This window comes from Colossoma macropomum, unplaced genomic scaffold (genome assembly GCF_904425465.1).
Source record: "Colossoma macropomum unplaced genomic scaffold, Colossoma_macropomum, whole genome shotgun sequence".
Taxonomy (NCBI): Eukaryota; Metazoa; Chordata; class Actinopteri; order Characiformes; family Serrasalmidae; genus Colossoma; species Colossoma macropomum.
This window is the reverse complement of record NW_023494797.1, coordinates 3,852,431-3,876,234: the sequence shown is the minus strand read 5'-3', so window position 1 is coordinate 3,876,234 and position 23,804 is coordinate 3,852,431. Positions and strand designations below refer to the sequence as shown.

The 23,804-nt window shown below is 42.5% G+C and overlaps 1 protein-coding gene across 3 annotated transcripts; it reads right to left on the bottom strand.

Annotated features, from left to right (window-relative positions):
* Positions 1–10,234: 10,234 nt before the first annotated feature.
* sall1a (spalt-like transcription factor 1a) lies at positions 10,235–23,516 on the bottom strand. Of its 3 annotated transcripts, XM_036584056.1 has the most exons (4): positions 22,476–23,516; positions 14,912–16,371; positions 12,962–14,836; positions 10,235–11,546 (listed from the first exon to the last, which is right to left on the bottom strand). In XM_036584056.1, the coding sequence occupies exons 1-4, from the start codon at positions 22,546–22,548 to the stop codon at positions 11,103–11,105; spliced, it is 3,852 nt and encodes a 1,283-aa protein (XP_036439949.1). In that variant the 5' UTR covers positions 22,549–23,516; the 3' UTR covers positions 10,235–11,102. The 3 variants fall into 3 exon arrangements, with proteins under 3 accessions (XP_036439949.1, XP_036439948.1, XP_036439950.1); XM_036584055.1 differs by having other exon boundaries at positions 12,962–16,371; XM_036584057.1 differs by lacking the exon at positions 22,476–23,516 and adding an exon at positions 19,332–19,827 and having other exon boundaries at positions 12,962–16,371.
* Between the last annotated feature and the right edge of the window lie 288 nt (positions 23,517–23,804).

The following is a 23,804-nucleotide window of genomic DNA, read 5'->3' as shown; positions in this document are numbered from 1 at the left end:
ATTCAATAAAACTCAGGGCACTGGCACAGACGGCTTGTGTACCTGACAGCAGATCAGAACATCGATCAGAGCATCCAACACAGCCTCTGGAGTAACGTGGAGGAAAGGCTCATACGACTGCGACATGACCTGTGCATACTGTGGAAAATGTGAATTATTGAAGTCAGATATAGTGTTTTGGTCAACATTTCTCACTGATCAGCATTTTCTGTATCATACATTTATTAACATTATAATGACACATTTAAGGCTGAAGCCGAGCTGTGCAGATGTATTAGGAAAATAATACATAATATATATAATATATATAAAACAAGATTTTGTTCAACAGTGATGATGTACTTGTGTATTAAGTCAGGATGATACTGATTATGAACAGATACATTCAAAAAATCAGGAGCATTTCTTGGATCTGAATTTCATATCATTTCTGAAACAGAACAAAACAAAATCTTCACAGAAGAAGGAAAAAAACTCCATAGTGTAAGATTTTTTTTTAAATAATTTCGGACCTTTTCTATTCATCAACATAAAAGTCAGCTTAAATTTTTAAATGAGGATATGACAGCCACAATAATGTGGAAGCTACTCTTGGCAGCTACACATCCTTTCAGATCCTTAGCATTGAGTTGTCTTCTCACAGTGGATGGATCGCCAGAAACTCCTTAAGGATAGGCATTAAGAGTGAAACTTGATTTTCTTCTCTCTCTCAAAGATGAAAACTTTAAGTACTGTTTATCTGGTGGGGACAGTTTTGGTGGTCTACCAGGTCTAGTGGCACAACTGTACATTTTGCTGGCCCCATTCATTCATGGATGGCACTCTTGGTCTTACAGTCTCAGCTGAGGCAGTGGAGCAGTGAAGAAATGCAATCTCACAGATGACATTAAGAGAGTGCCCGTGTATCTCCTCATCCCTGAACCCGATGGCAGACAGTGCAGGCTAAGGTTACTGGCCGTAATTCTGATGGTGAAAGGGACACAATCAACCTACTTAATCTCCCAGGCTTGCTTTAAAGACGGAGAAAAACGATCTGGCTTCCATTCTGCTGCACCAAAACCACACAAGGGTACATGGGCTTCATCTTAAAATGGAAGTACACATTAAATTACACTCGAGAGCTGGACGAAGAGCACAGATGGCCTGAATGCAACCCTGTCCTCTTTTGTTCAGGCCAATAAAAAGACGGAAAGGAGCCCTGGATCTGTTTTTCTTTTTTGTTTTGTTTTCATAACAGCCCAGACTCTTCGACCCAGCCTCTCTGAGACTCGTAGAGTAAAACTCTGAGCCCCCTAAAATTTAGGGTATTAGCATCAGAAAAGGCCTAAATGCCCCGTCCCGCTAATAAAGCCCCGGTGAAAAAAGATGCCCTGCAATTTCAACGGTGATGAACCCGATCCTGAAGCGGCCAGACTTTCTGTGAGAAAAGGGGACTGGACCTTACTGTACAGGCCATGCTGATACCAATGTACGCATTGTGGAGGCATTGCAAGCATGAGTGCTTTATTAAAGTGCGGGCCCAGTGTCTGCCTTCTGCCGCCAGTGCCCGCAGGACCCCACATTAAGACACCCACCTGTTCCAGGAAGGACAATGGATGCCGAAACGCAATATCGGACTGCGTCCTCGGCCTGCGCTGGGGACAAAAGCCCAAGGAGTGGATGGAGAGGAAAGATAAATGACCCTCACACTTGGACAGAAGCCAGGTCTCTGGGCCGCTTAAATAAGGCATGTAAAGGGTATCTCTGGAGCCAGAGTAGGCCAGGACAGACAAGGGAGGAGAGCGAGAGAGAGAGATACATACCTCCAGATTCATCCAAGTCAATATACCTGTATATGCATGCATGTCAATTTGACTTTACTATGTGCATATACATATATAAGAAGGTACACTACACGGCCAAATGTATGTACCATACATATGGCCTGACCATCACACCTATATGACTTGTTAGATATCCCATTCCAAATATAGAGTTGGCCCTCATTTGCGGTTATAACAGCCTCCACTCTTCTCTGGGAAGGCCTTCCACAAGGTTTTGGAGTGTGTCTGTGGGAATTTGTGTCCATTCAGTCAAAAGGGCATTTGTGACAAGAAGTCCTCAATCAATGTTCCAGCTTGTCCCAAAAGTGTTCAGTGGGGTTGAACATGCCACTGAAGTTCCTCCACACGAAATTCATCAAACCATGTCTTTATGGAGCCAGCTTTGTGCACAGAGGCACAGTCACGCTGGGACAGAGAGAGGCCTTCCCCAAAAATGTTGGCGCAGTTATAAGCATATATGTATTTAATATCTAATTTTTTTCAGTATGCAGTAGCATTAACATTAGCCTTCACTAGAACTATGGGGCCAAGCCCAAACCCTAAAAACGGCCCCAGACCATTAGCCCTCCTCCACTCAACTTTACTGATGGCAGTATACATCCCAGTAGGTAGAGTCCTCCTGGCATCTGCCAAACCCAGATTAGTCCATCAGTCAGCCACATAGTGAAGTGTGATTTATACCTTTCCGTAGCTCCAGAGTCCAGCGGTGGAGTGCTTTACACCACTCCTGCCAATGCCTGGCATTGTTTCTAGTGATCTTAGACATATGTGGAGCTACTCAGCCACAGAAATCCATTTCATGAAGCTTCTGACACACAGTTCTTTTGCTAATGTTGCTTCCATGGTCAGTTTTGAACTGTGTAGTGTGTGATGCAGAAGAGGATTGACTTTATTTTTTTTTTTTTAAAACACACTGTGCACTTAAGCACTCAGCCTCCTCACTCTGTGAGTTTTTGTGGTCCATCACTTTGGGGCAGAGCTGTTGTTACTTCTAGACCTTTCACAGTAATAGCACTTACGTTTGACTGGGGCAGATTTAGCAGAGCAGAAACTGCACAAACTGACTTGTGGCAAAAGTGGCATCTTATGACAGTACCTGGATGAGTTAACAATGAGTGTGGCTATAACACCTGAACTCAGTAATTAGGAGGCCACATACGTTTGGCCACATAGTCTACTATGACCATTTTACAACCTCTGTTTATCCCAAAGAATTAAACAGGCTGTTTTTGTTACTGTGCCTTTAAGACTGATATATGTAAATGAGCTCTGTTCTGATTGGCTTCTCTGTATTATGCTTCTTTCCAAAAGAAGTCCAAGCTGAAACATTCAGTTCAATGTGAATAGGTGGAGCAAAGCTGTTATAGGCTGAATGGGCATATATATTTAACTGTGTTGGTTTTCACGACATCACAGAAATAATTGTCCTGTTTCTGTAGTAGACAGTACGTTTTGAAACTTTAACAATGTTTACACACTACACACATTAATGTGATAAATTCTTAAGGCCACTATTTTTTTTTTTTTATTCCGGTAATGCATTTTCCAAATTTGACCTTTCAAGCAAATCATTCATAGTTCTACATTGAAGTTCTGAGCAGGAAGAGAGAGAGAGAGAGAGAGAGAGAGAGAGAGAGAGAGAGAGAGAGAGAGAGAGAGAGAGATGGAGCAGGTAAATGTAGAAAGAGAAGAAGAGAGAAACAGAGTTAATGAAAGAGAGATGAAAAAAGAAAGAAAGTCAGAGAGAGAGACAAAGAAATAGATGGAGAGCAAAAACAGGTAAACATAGAGAGGAAGAAAAGGAGAGGAAAAGAAAAAGAGACAAATGGAGTCAGAGTGAGAGAGAAAAAAGATAGTGAAAGACAGAAAGAGACAAAGAGAGAGGAGATAGAGCAAATGAGAGAGAGAGAGAGAGAGACAGAGAGAGAGAGAGAGAGAGAGAGAAAGAGAGAAAGAGAGAGAGAGAGAGAGAGAGAGAGAGAGAGAGAGAGAGAGAGAGAGAAAGACAGGCAGGCTTTAAATGAATAAGTTTTGGGTGGGGAACTTTCTCCATGTTGACCTTGATTACTGTGCCATGATAACACACACACATACACACACACATACACACACACACACATTCTCTTTGCTCTTGTAGAACCAGCTGTGTACATGTCTCAGAGACTGAGACTCTTCCTCAGGAAACCACAGTAAGATGAGAGAGAGAGAGAGAGAGAGAGAGAGAGAGAGAGAGAGAGAGAGGGAGAGAGAGAGAGAGAGAGAGAGAGAGAAAGAGAGATGCACAGAAATAGAAGACGATAATAAATGGGGAAAGTGACCAACAGTAAGAGAATGTTAACTGACTGAGACAGAGGAAACCAAATAGAGAAAAAAAAATGGGAAAAAAAAAACAAAGGCAGCAAAAAAGAACAGTGGAACCAAAAATAAATGACATTAGGGTCCTAATTGGAGCTTTAGGTCATTGGTCATTTTGTGTAGTCTGAGTGTTTGGTCACTAATAGGGTTATAACAACACATACACTCAACCACCCACACCCGTACACATCTACATCACCTGAGAATGATTGGCAGGTAGGCAGGTGTGCTGTTGTGCAGCGGATCATTGGAGCAGTGCTGCCATTGTTCACCGCATTGCTTTGATCTCACCAAACACGGAGCAAAAACACAGCGGGGAGCCGCAGCCAGCCTCCAGGCTACAGCCACTATCGACTCCACTCTGTGTGTATGTGTGTATATGTGTGTGTGGGAGGAACAGAGCAGAGGTGGGTCTGTTAAGCTGAAGGGTTGCACACTGCTGCTTTCCCCCTGAGACACAGCCCCTGGATCTTGTCAGATCTCATAACAACATAAAATAGATAAACTACAGCCAGTTTCTCCTTCCCCTCTGCTGATGCATCACTTCTTTTACCCGTATTAGTAGCCCAACTGCAGTGCATGAGACGGGAACAGTTCAGAAATCAGCAGGCTGTGGATGAAAGCACTGACTTAAGAACAGCTCTGCCAATGCCACTGTATTCTGTACACTCTGGAAAATACAGGTTCCCCAGTGGTTCCTGGCTAGGACCTATCATTCTAGGAAAACCTTGAACTGGGTGATGTAAAGATTCATGAAATTATGTGGAAGCTTTCTTGGAGGTTCTTCACGCTCCCACATCTCATTTACAAAAAATCATCTTTAAAGAACCATCTGTTGAAAGGTTCTGAAGGGAACCAAATGTGATTCTTCTAAGGTAATTGTCTGAGAGGATCTTCTGCAGCGGATTTATTATTAAGAATGTCTGATCTAGGATCAGATTGCATTATTAAGATTAGCATCCTTAGAACCCCTTAAATTCTAAGGGAACCACATGTCTGAATTACATATTAGTTTCATAGTAATTACTAAACGATTTATAGTCTTGGTGAGGTCTTTAAGTGATACTACAAAAGAACCACTTTTAATCCTCTGAAGAAAAGCTTTGAAAAGAGATGTGAGTGTCTAGATCCTTTTAATGTTTTAAAGAACCTTTACATGAAGTGAAGTTTCTATACTAATTTAAAACTTCTTCTGAGAACTTTTATACTATGTATACGTTCTTTAAACTTAAAAAAAGTTCTTCACCCTCACACATTTGAATTACAAAAATATTTCTTTAAATAAATAGCAATCCACTGAAAGGTTCTTTAGGGAACCAAATATGGTTCTCCTGTGTAAAGAATCTTTTTCAAAACCTTTATTTTTTAAGAGTGAACTAAATAATATGTCCTAAGATTAATAAGCCTGCAGTTTAAAGAGATATCCCAAGATGCCTCTGTACAATAATATACATTTCAGATATTTGATTCCAGTGTTGCCCTGCGATGGACTGGCCACCTGTCTGGGGTGTTTCCTGCCTTCCGCTCAATGACCATTGGGATAGGCTCCAGCAGTCCTTGCGATCCAGAAGGATAAGCGGCTTAGATAATGGGTGTGTGTGTGACTTTGGAGTGATGCTCTAGAACCATCACCTTTGGTTCCTTTTGAAGATCTGAGTTTGAAGAACCTTTTTGAAGTTTAAAATAAAGATTCTACATTAATTAAAGATTGCTTCAAGAACTATATGTCCAAGTCAAGAACTATCTATGAGGCCTCATTATTAAGAATGTATGCTTGCCATATATTTATTAAAATGAAGTCATAATTTAGTCTACTTTACGTGATGTAAACCTACAAACAAGCAAGTAGACAGCTACCTGAAGATATTTTGGGGTCAAATGCAATCAGTCAGCAGATCTTCACTTTAACTGATCTAAAAAAGTCTTTTCATAAAAGGGGACATCATTCAGAGCCATTAAGCTCCAACACTAAAACAGCATGTTCACGAATCCCACAGACATCCTGATCAATAGCGGGCAAGACTGGCACACTCACTGGAATGACAAATACAAGCAGCGGGTGATGGAGTCTGAAAATGAGGGTTATGAAGACAAACAGGTGTAGCTACTACTGTTTCACATGCACCAATCGGTGAACATGCTATTGGAACTGTGTGTGTGTGTGTGTATGTGTGTGTGTGTGTGTGTGTGTGTGTGCATGTCAGTGAAGAATGAAGATGATTGGCATTTAGCCCAACTTTACCCTTCTGGTGTGATCTCACTACGGGGTAAGAGCCACTAGCAAACGTGCACCACACACACACACACACACACACACACACACACACACACACACACACACAGATCAATCCTATAGCCCTGCCACCTGAGATTCCTCTGTTTCTGTAATTCAGCACAACTCAATCAATACTTACCAAACAAGAACCACAACCCTACTGAGAAAACACACACGCACACACACACACACACACACACCTGGGATCACTGTCACTGATCACACAGCATCTCCAGCTAGAACAATTGCTTGTCTGATTTTTTTTCTGTCTTTTCTTTCTCTCCTCATTTCTAGAAAGAAAGATAAGCAAGCAAATGAAGGAACAACCAAGAAAAAAAAAATAAAGTTGTTACTTAATAAAAAATGTTTGTTCCTTTTACGTACACCTAAATTATGACTGTAAAAAATGATGCCATCACGTTTTGGTGTTCTCATTTTCAGCTCAGTCTGGGTGTGAGGTGTGCTGGTCTAATACATTGCAATGTTAAAACAGATCTAATATATGCGAGCCATCCACAGTGCTGACAGTGTGAATGATCTGTGCTTTGCGTTGTGCTGAATAAATGAGATATAACCGGTACAGAGCAGCCACCTTACTCTCACAAAAGGCAGCGGAATAACTAAAACATTAAACATTAACTTTTCTACCTGCGCGTGCATGATTAGGAGACATATCATGTGCCTACGATTTGCATTGCAACGACAGCTTCATTATTTTCAGTAGAGTTGTTTTGTAACATTAAATCTATCTATCACTACAAACAGCGGCTGTATTAATGCTTTGTCGTCCCCAAAAGACGTAAAACAATTATCTCTAAAAGGAAGGACCTGTTCTCAACATGAGCGGCGTCAGAAGAGAAAACATGAGGAACGCTTTACAGTCTGTAAATTCAAAAGGATAAAATTTAGCCAGTACAAAGAAGGAAAACGCATATATATGACGTCACTGTCCAAAGAAAAACATGTATCTCCATTTTTTGCGAAAATCATGTAAATGTAATTTATGTAAATCATTTGAACAAGTCAGCTGTCCTTCAGATTGTGTGAAGATTTTATGATGAACAGACCAACAGAAATGCTCCAAAATTGCTTGGAATACAATGTCTTTCCATTGACTTACACTGAAAGTGAGGAATGTTTTTGCCTTCTCCTGTGAAGTTACTGTTTTGGAAATTCATATTTTTTTTTTTTTTTTCTACAGCGATGATATATATATATATATATATATATATATATATATATATATATATATATATATATATATATATATATATACGTAGATATAGATATAGATATAAACATTCAATAATAAGAAAAATAATAATGTGCGTATGTTCTTCTTCTAATTATTATTATTATTATTATTATTATTATTATTATTATTGCGAATTTTAAAAACTGTGACCAGAACAATTTGTAGTAATGAGCAATTTAAGAATGAGGAGAGAGTATTTTAATGAGTCCTATAAAAATAACAGCAACAACAATAATAAAAATCATTTATATTATTATAATTAATATAATTATTATCGTTGTTGCTGTTTTGTTTATTTATTATTATTATTATTATTATTATTATTATACATTACTATAAAAACTCTACATCTCACGTTAAAAAAACAACCAGAAAAAGGCAGATCGTTGTGAGCGGAATAACAAAGCCACGGGTCTGAGTTTGCACAGCAGAGCGCAGACTTTCACGCATCTGTGTCTGATCGCTTTATTTACTTTTACCAATTTCGCTGAGTGACCGCGAGCCAAGATCTGAGGAGTCCTGTGTGTCCACTGAGTCAACAAACAGCGGCCAGTCAGGTGGTCGCTCCGTAATAAAACCCTCCGGAAGCTGATGCTGTTCAAACAAAGCACGCGTTCCAATATGCGCGCTGGAGTTCTCAGTAGATCACTCAGCCAGTGGACGGTGAGCGTGGAGAATTCCACACACCAAGGATCTAGTCTGAGTTCAACAGGACTCCAGGTTCCTAATTAGACTAATGAGAGCAGGAGTGTTGGGACACATCCTTCAGCCTCCGTGGAACTAACTGTGGAATGTGAAAACACGCACTAGCTCAGCGATCTACTTAGGGCGCAAGTACACGTATTGGAACGCAGCCGGAGCTTTAATCTCGGGTCCAGATGGGACCGTCAGAAAAGAACAGGATCTGGGGTGAGGAGGGTGTGGGGCGGGACCCCCTCCGCCAGTGCCGGGCCCTTTGCAAGGATCATTTAGCATCGAGATCTTGTAAATATTGGGGAATTTAGCCAGCTATAAAATCCGCGGATGAGGGGGGAGGAGAGAGGGGCAGAGGAGAAAGGATGCGGGGCTCGAATTAACAGATCCTGCGCTGCAAGGAAGTGCAATGATGTGTTAAATTGAATGCAGCTGGTGGGTGGAAAAGTAGAAAAAGAGAAAATATCACTTCGGATAAAAGTAAAGAAATCAAACGCTCGCTACTCCTTGGTGACACTTGTCTTTTGTTGTGACGCAGTTTTGGTCGTTTAAAAGCTCTTGTATTGGTGTTGAGAGACCACCATGAGGACCACGGATAAATGAAAATAAAATATGAATATGTTAGTAGTTGTTTACCTGTTACGAGGTGTAATTTTCCCACAATCACAAGAAACAAATGTCTCGCAATTTTGACTGTAAGATTTGTCTATGCTTCATATTTCTGGGCGATTTCTTATCAGGTAGCCCAAGAAAGATAATCTTCAATAATCAAAATCTAATTTTATAAATTCGCTGTAAAAGAGGAAACATAAAAAAAGTTTCTCTTCCTTTTCTCAGGCAGTTCTGATCAATCCATTGAAACAAACGCAGAAAGACAGCGGCTCCCAAACGGATCGATTCTTTAATTAAAGATTCAGAGGCCTGCCAGCCGGCGGAATGATGAACTGAAATCTTGACTTGTGCTGCGGCGTGTTTTTAATGGCCATGGGCTGCCCACTTAAATTACATCTGCGTCCGAGCAGGCGTGGTGGGACGCGTTCACGTGAATGTAGACTGTTTTGTGGAGCCACTGTTCATTTAGCACGACTACAACTACAGTGTGAACCCAAATAAGTTAAAAAATTGAGGTAATCATTGCCCAAAAAATTACAACATTAAGTCCAGTGTACTTAAGATACTGAACAATGCACATATTTTATGTTAGATAAACTTAAATGCATGTTTCTGCAACCTTTAGAGTTAATCAAACCTAAAACGTCAATCTGATTATATATTTTAATAGCTAATTGCCAAACACTGATAGGTTAACCCTAAGTGTGAATGTGGTCATTGTGATATCCTGCCAGCACAGGTCTACACTCAGCAGCAGTGAGAAAGTTAACTTGCCTAAGCATCTGCCAAGACCAGTAGAATCAATAGAAGAAGTGCCCATGTTATAATGCTGTCTACATGTAAAAGAAGAGAAGCAGCAACACATAGTTTCTTTTGGAAAAACAGATGTATTTGATTATTAGAATAAAGAATTACAGTATTGTAGTTGTTAGTAGGTATTAAACTGTAGAGAAACTGGACCCTTAAAGATTTTCCAACTTTCCAAGAAAGTGCATGTAACAGTCCAACGGTTTTCAAACCTAATATATATTTCTATTTATAAAAACACTATCGTTTGTCCCCTGGCCATGATGGACCTTGTCTTTTGAGATTTATGTACATTTGTTGGGATGGAAGTAGATGTTCCACATTCAAGGGTATGTACACGCCTTTTGCATTTGATGTCAAATGAAGATGCTAGAACGTAGCAGCAATGTGGAAACCCAGCTCTTCTTCTTCTTCTTTTACTTCCTGAAGTAGGCTATCACTCCCCAGATTTTGAATTCACCTCTCATTTACAGGCCTAAACCAGGACGTGGACCTTTCTTGGTACTTTTACGTAACAATGATGCTAGTTGGAGCTTTGTAGTCTACAGCAACAAGAAATCAAGAAACAAAAGTAAAAAAGAAAGAAAGAAAGGAAGAAAGAAAGAAAACCACAATACAATAAACATCCAGAAACAAAGATTAATTTCTAAAGGTAACAGCTGAGATGTAGTTATGCCTGCGTCTTTTTACTTAAATAAGTGGATAAAAGGACTATTCTGTATGTCCTCTGCCTGAAGAAAATCTGGTATTTTTCATAAAAGGTGGGGGACTTTTTGGGGGGGGCAGGGGTTAATACACAGCTGGTAAACCATCTAGCACGGATCAGTGTACATTATTTACAGCCTTTTGTTTTTGCTTATTCAAGCTCTAATGCATCACAGACGTCAACAGTTTTGTTATACATACTACAGATAGAAATAATTTAATACCAAGGTAAAAGTCATCTAGCCAGAAATGCTAAAAGTTCCAAAAGCACACTTTTACACAATCACACAGCTCCATTCTGGCGGTAAAACAGAAAATAAAATGAAAACTAAGTAACTGTTAATGTTTCCACTTTTTTGAGCAAGGTTATAATCACTAATAAATAAGCTCCGTAAAACTTTAACGTGTTGTACATTGTACAAAAAAAGCAAGTCCTCTTCAAACTAAAGTCTCCACGGCAAGCCAGAGCCGATTTCTTTTTCCTGCACTTGTTCTCTCTCTTTTGTGCATGTGTGAGTACATGTCTGCAAGTGTTTGTGAGAGTATCAGCATGTACCACATTAGCGCCGCTCATCTCCTAGTTAGTGACAATCTCCTTGTTGTCCTCCATGAAACGAGTGAAGCGGAAGTGAGTTCCGTTTTCTGTGTTGGCCATCTTCTCCAGGCCAGCAAGTGCTGCGTTGGGCTCGGAACTGTGCAGCTTGTCGATGCTGCCCGTCAGGCCACTGATGGGAGAACTGCCTCCATTCCCTACGCTCCCAGAGAGCGAGGGAGGCAAGCCCCCATTCTGGATCACAGATATCTCATTTGTTTTCATGGCCAGGCCATTGGAGAAGGCAGCGGCATACTGGTTCCAGAAGCTAGTTGGGTCTCCATTCCCTGCCCTTCCAGGCAAGTCCTTTTGAAAGAGCTCAGGGAACTTGACTGGGTTTGTGCCCAAGAAGGCCATGGGGCCATCTACAGACAGCCTGCGTCCTCGTCGGGCTGGGGCACTGTTCCACATGTGAGTACCCATGTGAACCTAGATACAGAAAGACAGCAAGAAAGAAAGAAAGAAAAAGAGAGGTCAGAAATGTTTACAAATTTGGCCTCAAATCAGCATGGTGCACACAAGATGATGCAATGGAAAAACAAAGAATAGAACAAATAATTAGTATTAAGCATGCCCCACTGAAGGCTATGTTTGAGGTCTAGACATTAGGATGAGAATAAAACATCTTATAAACAGTATCTCACTCCCTTGCTCTCTCAGAGCAGATGGAGCCTCCCTAGGACATGCCATGTTCTAGATAAATTGCATTGCCTTATTGCATTAGCTACTATTAAATGTGAGACATACCTCTGTTTGGCCCTTTAAGCAGTACAGCAGAATGAGTGATTTGTGTAGTTGTGATAAACTTGTGTAAAGCAGATAATACGTGTATACTGACTTAAAAGGCAAAATATTTCATGTCCTTAAACTACTCGCAGCACAGTTAGCAAACACATGATATCAATTTGCACTTTTCTACAACATTGCAGACCATTTTGTTTCATCCTTCTGAGCCTGTGGTTTAAGCAGCTGAAACAGTTTTAAAAGTAAAAAATATGTTTCTACTTTACAATTAGCAAAACTGTATGGAAGTGGGAAAATGTTGTGCTGTAACATCAACTTATTATAAGCAGTGTACCTGAAAATTATTTTCAAAAGACTAGTAGTTTAATGCACAGACTGCTAATGAACCAAAAAATGCATTAGTAGACTGAAGTCCAATCAAATACTTTAAATAAGCTGTAAAATCCAACTGCATGCAAAGAGGATTTTCATGTTCCTTTCTCTACTACACCCAACAAGTCCACTATAATTACTGATTTATTTGAAGGGGAAATTTGAATCTAGTTAGAGATTTACGTTGCTTCCTGAAAATTAAGCCTTCGGTGTGTCAGGTTTCGCCAATTCTTCACAGGCGAGTGGTGTGATCACACATGTCCACATAAAACCTCCACAGTTCCTGTTTATCTGTGAGCGGGGGCCCTTTTCTCTTTATGATCAAAGAGAAGCTCACGTTTTTCACAAGATAAACTCTGGAAAAATACCGAGCATGCTGAAGCTAAAGGTGGTTGCCGCTGGTAACTGTAGTTAAAGCCTGTTAAGCGAAGCGTTCCTGGCTGTGCTCCATCAATCACACTCTCGGGTTTCTGCCCAATATTCATATTAATGGGGTGACTCAACCTTTCCACTTGTACACCTTTATTTCAGCCCAGCTGAGGTGATCTTTCTCTCCACCTCCCCTTGTTATTGCATAATGTTAACGCTAAATAAGTGGGAATCCAAAGAGTCATCAAAAAAACCCTGTTTTGTGAAGCATAGGGTAAAATGACAAACATGTTGTTTCTAACTGACAAACTGGACTACAAAAGCCCCACACATTAGCTATAATTACTAGAGATGATTACCTTAAGATTTCCTTTGGTGGTGAATGCACGTCCACAGATGGTGCAAGCAAAGGGCTTCTCCCCAGTGTGGGTCCTCTCATGGATCTGCAGAGCACTGGCAGAAGAGAACATCTTTCCACAAGTGTTGCAGTAGTGCTGCTTGGGCGTCCGTCTTGGAGGAGCAGCAGATAGCACTGGAGATGTGGAAGCAGATGAGGTCACCAGGCTTGAGGGAAGATCTTTTCCATCATGTGGAGGAGCATGGAGGAAGCCATTGATCTCAGACTTGTTCATGGAGGATAACGATCCAACAGAGAGAAGGGAAGGTGTAGGGCTGGATGCCAGGCTGGTATTGGGCTCAAAGAGCTGGGAGGGCAGATCTCTCATCTGATGGGTCAGCATGTGTTGCTTGAGATTGCCCTTGGTGGAGAAGCCCCGGTTGCAAGCTGTGCAAATGAATGGTCTTTCTTTGGTATGGCTTCGATAGTGGATGTCCAAGGCACTCTGACAGGCAAATGTCTTGCCACAGATGTCACACGATGTGTTCTTGGACGGGCCTCGCTCACGAAAGGGGAAAAGCATGCCCAGAGGGTCTTTAGAGGGATTCATGGAGGTTAAGTCAAGAGCCCCTAGACTTGAGGAATGGGTCTGCATGATGCCTGCACTTATGTGCTCCAGTGATGATGCCCTCTGACGCTCCTCCAGACTGGGGGATTTATGTTGCTGGGGAGCACAACTAGAGGGTGATGGAGCTTGCATGGAGGAGGTAGATTCAGAGACGGCTGGACTCCCTGCACTTTGGCTCTCAACGTCACCTCCTAGAGAGGAGGAATCATAAGTGAAGTGGTCCCCTTCCATTGAGCCATTTTCTGTTGCTTTAACTCTATTTGACTGTGAATCCTCTACCAGCCCCTGAGGTGCATTCTTATCCTGATGGTCAACACCTGAATGCTCCTGTGGCATAGGTGAAGAACAAAGGCTGTCCTGGGATGCATCAGCAGATTTGGGTGTGTCTGGAACACTGCTATCTGGACCGTCTTCCATTCCCTCCATGTTGTCATCTGAGAAGTTGTCCAGATCATCAAAGTTTCTCTCCTCAAATGAGCCAGCATCAGAGCCCATGGATTCTGGGTAGCTTTCAGGTAGAGGGGTGTTGGGAATCTGGCCACCCATGTGCATACGAATGTGCTGCTGCAGCACCACAGCATTGGTGAACTTCTTCTGGCAGATAGGGCAAGAGTGCTGCACCCTTAGAGGTGGCATGGCACGATGGACACTGTAGTGGGTCTTCAAGTTGCCCTTAGTGGTAAAGGCACGGCCACAAATTTTGCACTTGAAGGGCCGTTCTCCAGTATGGGTGCGATAGTGCATTTTCAGCGCACTCTGGCAGCTGAGAACGCGATGGCAGATGACACACTCATTGGGGTCTGTCACCTTTCTATCTATGTTCTCCACCAGTTGCTGTAATTTGGATGTTTCTGAGCCTTGCAAAGGATCTAGAAGGCCTCCGAATGGGAATTTAGCCTTAAACTGCTCTGACATCAGGGGCATCAGAGGATTGGTGGCCATGGGAGGACTGTTGGAGGTGGTGTACTCTGTCTTGCTCTCACCCACTAAGCTTGTGTTTATTGTGAAGCTTGAGGACTGACTGCTTTCTTCAGTTTTCCCATTTGAGGTAGGCAAGGTTGCACCATCGCCTTCTTCTGAGACAACATCACTGCTTTTTGTGGATGGTTCGACTGGACCTGAGTCACTCTTAGCAGAGTGGGAAGGGCTTGTTACAGCCACAGAATGATTTTCTTCCTTCTTGATAAATGGCGGCAGGCTTGGCATAGTTGGTGGGAGCAACATACCAACTGATGAGCTCAGAGTGGATAAGACAGGTTTGCTGTCCAACCAGCTGGTCACTGGCTTGTCTGGTGCTATTGACATGCCATAGGGAATACCAGTACTGGTTGGAATATTGTCCAAATGCTCTGGGACTGGGTACGGGTTCATCTGGATGTGAGGATACTTCTCTTTATGACGCTGGAAGTGTACTTTCAAGTTACCACGAGTTGAAAAGCGGTTGCCACAGATGTTACATTTGTACGGCCTCTCTCCTGTGTGTGAACGTAAGTGGATCTGCAAGGCACTGTCGCTTCCAAACACCTTGGCACAAAACCTGCACTTATGTTTGAAGAATGCCTCCTCTGAGCTGCTCTTGGGCTCAAAAGAAGACACATTGGGTGGCTTGCCTTTTCTTTGCTGGGCTAATGCTGCCAGGGAGTTGAGATCCTCGACTGTGGTTCCAACACTAGGAAGAGCACTAGAGAACATCGGGTTTCCTGGTGGAGGCTGAGGTAGAAGTGAGTTTGCCACAGGATTCAACAGGCTTCCAATCCCAAAGGCTGGTGTAGATGACTTTGCTAGTGATGGATTGCCTAGTGGGGGATGCAGACCTCCAGCATATCCAGCTCTCTTGTCTGATGCTTGGGTATTGACCACAGCTGTCCCCAGTGCTCCCAGACTTTGAGATGACTCTCCCATGCTGGAGTTGCTTTGAGGTAGCTGCGCTGCACTAGCCATCTGCTTTAGGCTACTAATGCTAGCAGACTGGCTAGCCAGGCTCTGTGCAAGCCCCGCTGCAGCTGCTAACTGCTGGGACAAGTGGGAGCTGAGTGTGGTTAGTGGGGTTGTAGATGAAGCCAGATTCCCAGGGGAGGAAGTGGGTGGCACCTGTAGCTCAGGGGACTGGGATGCTAGCAAAAGAATCTGGTGACGAATCTGCTCTATTAACTGCAATTGATGAATCTGCTGCTGTTGCAGGGCTAGAAGTTGCTCCATAAGGGCAGGCACTGCAACCCTCTGGCCTCCTGATGATCTTGTCTCCTGAGAGAACTGGGCCACTGCCACTTTGGTGCTCTGGAGATTTTCGATGATAACATTGCTGTTCATCACAGAGAAGTTTCCCAGCTCCGTAAGATTGCCAAGCTGAGGTAGTGAGGCTGAGATAGCAGAGCTGCCCAGACTGGGTCCAGTACTGCCCCTATCGCCATGGCCACCTTCACCACTGCCACTGATGGGGCTGCTTCCCTCCATGTGTCCATTTCCATCGTCATGGGTGGCAGAGATTGCCGACACATCCATATCCATGGCTTCCTCTTTATCCAGTGAGTTATGGTCTAAAAGGTCAGCACACTCGACTTGATCTGCGTTATTAGTCGTGTCATTCACCTGCTCATCAGGATTATGGGGAGAGGAGCTTGGAGAGAAAGTTCCGGAAGGAGATGCAGGATTCTCATTCACGATCAGAACTAATTGATTCTTAGTGCAATTCTTCTGGTGTTGTTCAAGATCCGACAGTTCAAAGAACTCAGCACAGCATCTGCCACAGATATGGGCACCCGAGTCCTTGCAAGGGGGGTCATCCAAGCCAGGCTCTGTGTCCCCTGAAAAGAAAAGAAAGGGGGGGAGAGAGACAGGGAGAGAGAGAACAAGGGGATTAGTGATTAGAAATGTTTTGCAGCTGAAGAAGCAGCTTTATCTGTTCAAATTCTTTTGTTGTTAATCTTCTGTTAATCAGTTTAACACTTATCCTCTTGATACATTAAAAAAAAAACAACTGTTTAAAAAAGGGAACAATAAAAGCAAAACAGATTAGAAAAAGGTACTGCTTTGCAGCTGAGATGTGAAACAGCATAAAAAACAGGATCAATAACACTTAAAATATTGCTGAAAAGTGATCTTTGAAGATGTGTAGCTGAGTTCCCTCATTCCCACCACCTTAGGTAATCATTTTCTTCAGACAATCCATCAAAACATAAAATACTATGAACTGAGGACAATGGGGCCTAATGAAATTTCATAGAGAGGCATTGATTTCCAATATTTCATACTCCTCAATGCCTACATGTCCACTAGGCACAAATCAACCATTTGAAGGACTTATTAGACTTTCAATTTGCTGTCAACTTTGCTCATTTTCAACCAACTGTGGGCATCTTGGACAGGTTATCCCTGTCACTAAACTAATTTGTATCCAGTCAGCCTGCAATCAGGATCTGACAGGAACAAGCAAGCCCTCGGCATTCAGATTGTCTTGCTTTACTCTTTGCAGCCACTACAGACGCTAACATGAGCTAGGCTGTGGTTGTGCAAAAATGCATTCTTCAGGTTCTCTTTCATGGTCTAATCCAATGAATATATGAAAAAAAATACATTTTAATTTTACAAAAATTAGTCAGCAGTATTTCACACTTTATAAGTTATTAATCATTAAAAGTAAATTGATGTGCCAACAATTTACTGAATGTATATAAAAATATATTTATTACCACTGAAACTGTCCCCTCAGACTACACACTGCACTCACTGAGACCAAATGATAAGGTACAAATGTACTTACTGGAATAACTTGTATATATAAACAAGAAAGGAGCTGATCTTTCGCCACACAAAAGCAGAACAGGTTTTGCCATTTTCTTTTAAATAAGACACTAGCATTTTAAAAAGGCGGTGAGAAATACTTCTCTGTCTCTCCCTCATCCCCCTCTGGGGCTATGGACTCTTTCCAGACTTCCACCTTTCTTTCTCTTCCTCGCTCTCTTTCTCTCTCTCTCTAACCCTGCTTCTTTGTATCCAGCAAAAATCTTGCTGTTTAACATACAAGTTGATTTACAAATTGCAATTTTCTATGAATCCCCTTCATTGTGGGGCTTCGCCCTCTACATTTTCATCAGTGTGGGGATTCATTTGCAAATGAAACCCCTGCAGAAGTGTGTCCCGGCCCTGCCGGGAGACAGGATGGCTCCCTATTGTTCCCCAGCATGGGAGCGTCGGAGCAGGGCCGAGGGGGCGAGGGGGCGAGGGCCCGGCCTGCTCATCACGGCTGTTTCTAGAACAGATCCTCTTTAATTCACGGATTATCCTCCCTCAGTGTTTCTCTGTGCTGGAACATCAGATAACGCTAAAGTTGCCATGACACTAAAGCCGCGCCTCACACCACCAGCGCGCCCGTCAGACAGGAAAAGTCAACTTTATGATGAAAAGTTTTTAATATTACAGCAGAAGAGGTTTAGACGTGGCTAATGAGGAAAAAAAGTGGTTTAATTTAGTTGAGGGGGGATTATATGGGAATAGGGAATGGTTTACGGTAAAACCTTTAAGTTAATCTGTGTGCATTACTTTATGTAAGTGCATATCTTAACTGAAGCTTACAAAACACATACATACATAGAAACTCTAGTTAGTGGTGTACAAAGAATATTATAGTACTAAATAAAAGGGCCAGTGTTTGACTGTATATTGCCTAATAACTTTGGCTTAAAATATGCGAGAACGAGAAAACATATTTCAAAAACTTCAAAGTAAATAAAAGAGCCCAAAAGGCAGATTTATGACATTCTAAATAAATAAATAAATTAGTGATCACATCACATGACTCCTTTTTACTGTCTTAGTCTTTTCTAAAATGCCTTTACATTTACAACTTATGAATAGCAAGTCTCTAAAGTGTATTTAACATTAAAAATAAAAGTAATACTAGTCATCATAATCATCTGTGAAGCTGATAAAAACTTACATGAAGTAAAACAATTCATATTAGTCCCAAAAAAAGGGAACAATGATAGTTAAAACAAATTTTTTGTGGGTAGGTTACTGATTTTTGCTTTTAAAAGAATGTTTTGGCAATTGATGATACCTAAAAACCATGTGCAAAAATTAATTATTATAATAAAGAAAGCAAATCAAGAAATGATTTCCTGTAATGTAAATAGTCCAAAATTATTTGAATAACTGAGGAACTCAAGTGTTTCTGAATGCATAGCTTTGTATAATGCTAGTCCGTATAAAGCTGGGGAAGCACGTCTTAGAATTGCTGAAAAATATGCACCACAGTTAAAGAACTACCAGCATTTCTATTGTGTGGCGACTAAAACAGCTCAGACATCAGCAACATTCCTCCTACACTTCAATAACAGCACTTCAGAGCAAAATTGTTAGAATTAAACATGTACACAAACGTGTGGCTACGCCCTCTGCACAAACTGAATTATTCAGAGAATAAGCAAATATCTCTGTCTACGAACAATATGAAAGAGCTGCTAGACTGAACTACAGAGCACATGCTGAGAGCAGCACAGGCGAACTCTGAAAATGCTCGAGGCGAGTTAAAGATTCTGATTAAAGTGAAGGATTAGTGTGTCAAGTTGAAAGCAAGCACTAGTTGAGAACCCACATAACTGTAGCTTTGGGTCCTCAGTATGCTATACAGGCTCTGAGCAAACCAAGACACGCAGAAGGAACGGAGAAGTAGCGTGGGGAGTCAGTGAAAGAGTGAGAGATTCTTTAAAAAAAGTGATTCAGAAAGTGAGTAGATGAGAAAGAGAAGAAAAACATACTAACATACTCTAGTGCCTACGTTGTTTTGCTCTGCTGCAGGCGTCGCTCTACTTCGAAGAGGGAGTTATTGTTCGCACACTACCTCTTCATTTCTCTCTCACTCTCTCTCTCCTTCCCTCCCTTCTTCCATCCCTCCCGCCTCTCTTTTTCAGCCTTTAGGAAACTTCCCTGTGAACACTAGATGGGGTTCCTGTAAAGCTCTTCTCCACTGGTCAGTATGTGTTGGGCCCATGCACTAGTGACATTGCCTCAAACAGATAGAGGACTTACAAAGCAAAGCAGGGTCCTCAAGGCCACTTTCCAAACTTCCACTTCACAAATGAAGGCAGACAAAAAAAAAAAGACAAGCGACCAAATCCCTGTTGATTGCAGGGGTCCAGCACTATTTGTTTGCAAGAGCGTATGGTGGAGGGGAGCTCCCTCTGAATCTCTCTCTGGGTGGGGAGCATGTTTGCTGGGGTGAAAGGGGAAAGCAGGCACATTCATACCCCCCACCCTCAAACCCCCGCAAACCTCTCCTACCCCCCCTCCCAAATAAAGCAGCAGCTCCTGCTAGGCTGGCTTTAACTAGACACTCTGGGGGTCAGTGACGCAGCACACACGGACACGCCGTGACCTGATCTCTCCTCACCTCCCCACAGTGTGAGCCTGGCAAAGGTTAAAACAGCTTCACATCCCACCCTTGGTGACGGGCCAACAGGGACAGAGACCTCCTTTCCCTCTCCATCTTACTGCTGCCTTGGCCTTACACAAGACAAGCTTAGGGAGAACAAGCCCGCTGGATCTGTCTCGACATTAAGGCCTTGATTTTTACACCAAGGAAGTTGATAAAAGCATCCAGAGTTCAGAAAGAAATAAAGCTAAATTTGAGGGATTGTAGCCTGGAAGATCTGCATTTTTGTTTGTTTACTTTGCAATTGGTGAAATGACTGAAAAGCCTCTAGCTTGGTCAGCTGAAACTAAATGACAAACACTGCCATTCACTTCTTTATTGAATTTGAGGGGGGGAAAATCCTGCAGGGAAAATTCTGCTATTGACCTTATTTTCCAACGGTTTTGAAATTCTAGCAAAATCACATAAAATATGACGGCTCGTCGCACGCTAATACAAAATACATTCTTTAACAAACTAATTAGTCCTGTTTCTTTCTAATTTATGGAAAAATAGCAGATTTTGAACTGCAAATTTGGTTCTATACAAAATAATACTGAGCGCAGGCCTGCATAACTTTAGCGTCTAAAGCAAAAAAAAGTCGCTAAATTAAATTTAAAAGATAAAAGAAATGTTCTACAAAATACATTTTTTAAAATAATAACCAAGAGGAAAGGAAAATCAACTAGTGTTCCAAATACGTGATATTTAAACGCAAAACGTTCTGTTCTAAACTTACACACAGGCTCATTCAGTAAATGTAACTTTGGCATCTGCGAGGCTGGCAAACTGTTTTAGCGGCCAAAACAAAACAGAGCCTTATCTTGAAAGTGGAGGAAACCATATGACGGACATTAAGATGACACTGGCCAAACGAGAGCCTTTCAAGTTCTGCCTCAAACGAAATTCTCTGTGTAGATGAAACTTCTGCTCGCTCCCCATCCCTAGCATTTGGAAGCAATATGCAAAATTGAATTTAAAAAAAAAAGCCCAATTGTGTAGAAAATTGCTCGAGTTTCGATACTAAAACTAAATCCTTATCGCATCAAAGCCTCCTTTCAAAATCAGCAAGACGAAACCTGCTATCAAACGCTGAAAGCTGAGAGAGATTCTGCGAGGGAACACTTTTAAGCCATAAATAGGCCACTTTATAGAAGAAATGTTAATGCGCTTTAAACGCCTTTTATAGCTCAAATGAGCCTTATTCAGCCTTTGAAGGGGGCAGGTTTGAATAACCTGAGATAGACTTAGAAATATATGCTTAACTGCCATCATCTTTACAAAGGTAAAGACTCACTTCAAAAAGATAAAAAAGAGAAAAAAGTAAGCCACATTTAGCATGTGTGGCTTGCATTTAATGTCTTTTAATGCCTTTTAATGTCTGTCGCAATCACCTGTAGCCTAAAGTCCCAGTAAACAGGCTATAAAAAGCGGTGTCTTGCCTCAATGCGCGCTTAAAGACGGGCAACATTATTCACAAATATAATGCGCAGAATTGAACCGAATATTATATACACGTATGTAATATACATATTTAGGAAGCGAGCACGGTTTGCTTGCTTTTTGAGGAAGTGTGTTCGCTTCTCCTGCATTTTTATTATTTTTCAGACGCACCACGTTAGAATCAATGCATTTTTTCCATTAAAAATCAAAGCGTTAAAATTGTGTTAAACGTGCGATTGAAACGCAACGAAAAGAGTGGTGTAAACCCTTTAGGCTACACGAAGTAAATAAATAAATATGATCACTTCTACGGTGTAGTACACGTCGATTAAAACAGACCTGCGTGAAATTTGAATGTACATGATGTGGCGGTGCCGGTTATAAAGTCAGGGAAACTTCAAACTTCGCTACAGTTACAGCGAGGAGGCTCAAATTGAATAGAGTTAAGCTAAGCCTTTTGCGACAAGGGTGACAAATTAAACTGAAGAAATTGGGAAAAATAATAAGCGAGTCATTTTTATTTTTTTTTCTAGATAAAATGATAATCAAAGTAATAAAGTAGAGTCGCTTTAAAGTAGGCCTGTTTGTTTCTTTCACTGTAGCTCTATGAGCCCCTCATAACGGAGGATATGAAAGGGAGAGAAGCTGAAAGCAAGACTTCAAACTTCTACGGGCAACCTTGAAGCGAAACAAGCGATAAAAAAGTGTTAGCAGCGTATCAGATCTCTTATTTTACATTCTAAAACAACACTTTGCAACTTTTTTGCCCAAATCGCGCAAGCAAGCGGAATTCAGCTGCAAACAGGATGGACGCTGCGCTCTTTTAAACGATATTAGCGCTACTTTTTACATCAGCTTTCCTAGTTAAGACTGAGGAAGCAGAGCATAAAGTCTACAACTTTAAAAACACACACAGCGTCCCTCCTCTGGTGTGTCTTCAGCTGGCTCCCTGCACGAAACTCTGAGTACGTGAGTCGGACAGGACGGGGCAAAGGAAGCCCCCTCTGAAGCCCACAGCGGCGTCGAAAGCCCGAAAGCCCGAAAGCTCCAACTTACCATTGTGCTCGGCTCCGGGCAGCTGCGGCTCGGACTGGAAATGCTGCGGCTTCGCCTGCTTCCTCCGCGACATGCTGGCCTCGCGCCTCAGCCACGAGAGAGCGACGGGGGGGAGAGAAAAAAAGTCGCCGAGAAACGTCCCGAAATCACGGCGCGCGAGCCCATCCACCGCGCGTGTGTCCCGTTATGATTATCAATAATGCCTCGCGATTAATCATACGGGTTCTTTGAAAGGCGATTGGCACCTCGCCAGCCACCACCTCCCCCCTCCTCCTCCTCCTCCTGCTGCTGTCCTCCTCCTCCTCCTCTTCCACCGCCCCCTCCTCTCACACACACACACACTCTCTCTATTCAAATGAAGTCTCTTTAATCAATTAGCCGCTGATTTGCTGGGGACTCCTGTCTCTCCGGCTCTCCCACCCAATGAGGCTGGATTTCCCAGCTCCCCTCACACTCGCTCTCTCGCTTTAACCCTTCTGAGCGAGCCGGCCGGCCGCCGCTGCTGCTGCTGGCTATGGAGAGCTTCTCGCGGACACTACAGGAATGTCCATTTCTTGACCGTATCTTCACTTTCTTTTTTTCCGAACGGTCAGATAGTCATTGCCGCTCGCGCCCGGTTAAGTTTCAGTTCGGCCAAAGTGTCCGACAGGCTGCGATCAAACATCCGTGCTCCGCAAAAACAGTCGTTTGCTTTTTTTCCCTCCCAGAAAGTGGCTCTCGGAGTGAGTTTCGGCTCTCCTCGTTTCTCGTGATTGAGTCCCTGTGTGATGGGAAAACTTCACCGCCGTCGTTTGTTCCTCAAGGCCAGAGAGAGAGAGAGAGAGAGAGAGAGAGAGGGAGAGAGAGAGAGAGAGAGAGAGAGAGAGAGAGAGAGAGGAAAAAAAGTAGGTCGGTTAAGTCAGTTTGGCGCCTAATGGCCTCAGAGATCGGGCTTGTGTGGGATCTGCCCGAATCAAACTCGTCTGATTATCGCCGAGCGGGATGACTAACACGTTTTCATCACGACGCCGCGCGCGGAGAACAAACAAACTTTAAGCGGCCCGTGCGGGACCGCCAGGAGCTGCGCAGGCCCCGCCCACCCCGCGTCCTATTGGCCAGAGCGGTGCTCTATCACGGACCCCCCCTCCGCTCTCTCCCTCCTCTCCCTCCCTCCTCTCTTCCCCTTTGCGCTCGCGCCGAACGCCGCGCGTTCGTCTTCTCCGAGTTCAGTGTGTGTGTGTGTGTGTGTGTGTGTTCGAGCCGCTCACTTCACATTGGGAATTTTGTTTTTAAATTATTCTTATTATCATCATTATTACATTGTTATTATTGTTATCGTCCAGGCGCGCG

What these genes read in the sequence shown, in the direction of transcription:
- sall1a (XM_036584055.1), bottom strand. Translation starts at nt 22,548, where the DNA reads ATGTCGCGGAGGAAGCAGGCGAAGCCGCAGCATTTCCAGTCCGAGCCG. An exon ending in GCCCGGAGCCGAGCACAATG is followed by an intron (nt 16,372 to 22,475) that starts GTAAGTTGGAGC and finishes TTTTCTTTTCAG; the next exon opens with GGGACACAGAGCCTGGCTTG. An exon ending in CCACCAAAGGAAATCTTAAG is followed by an intron (nt 11,547 to 12,961) that starts GTAATCATCTCT and finishes TTCTGTATCTAG; the next exon opens with GTTCACATGGGTACTCACAT.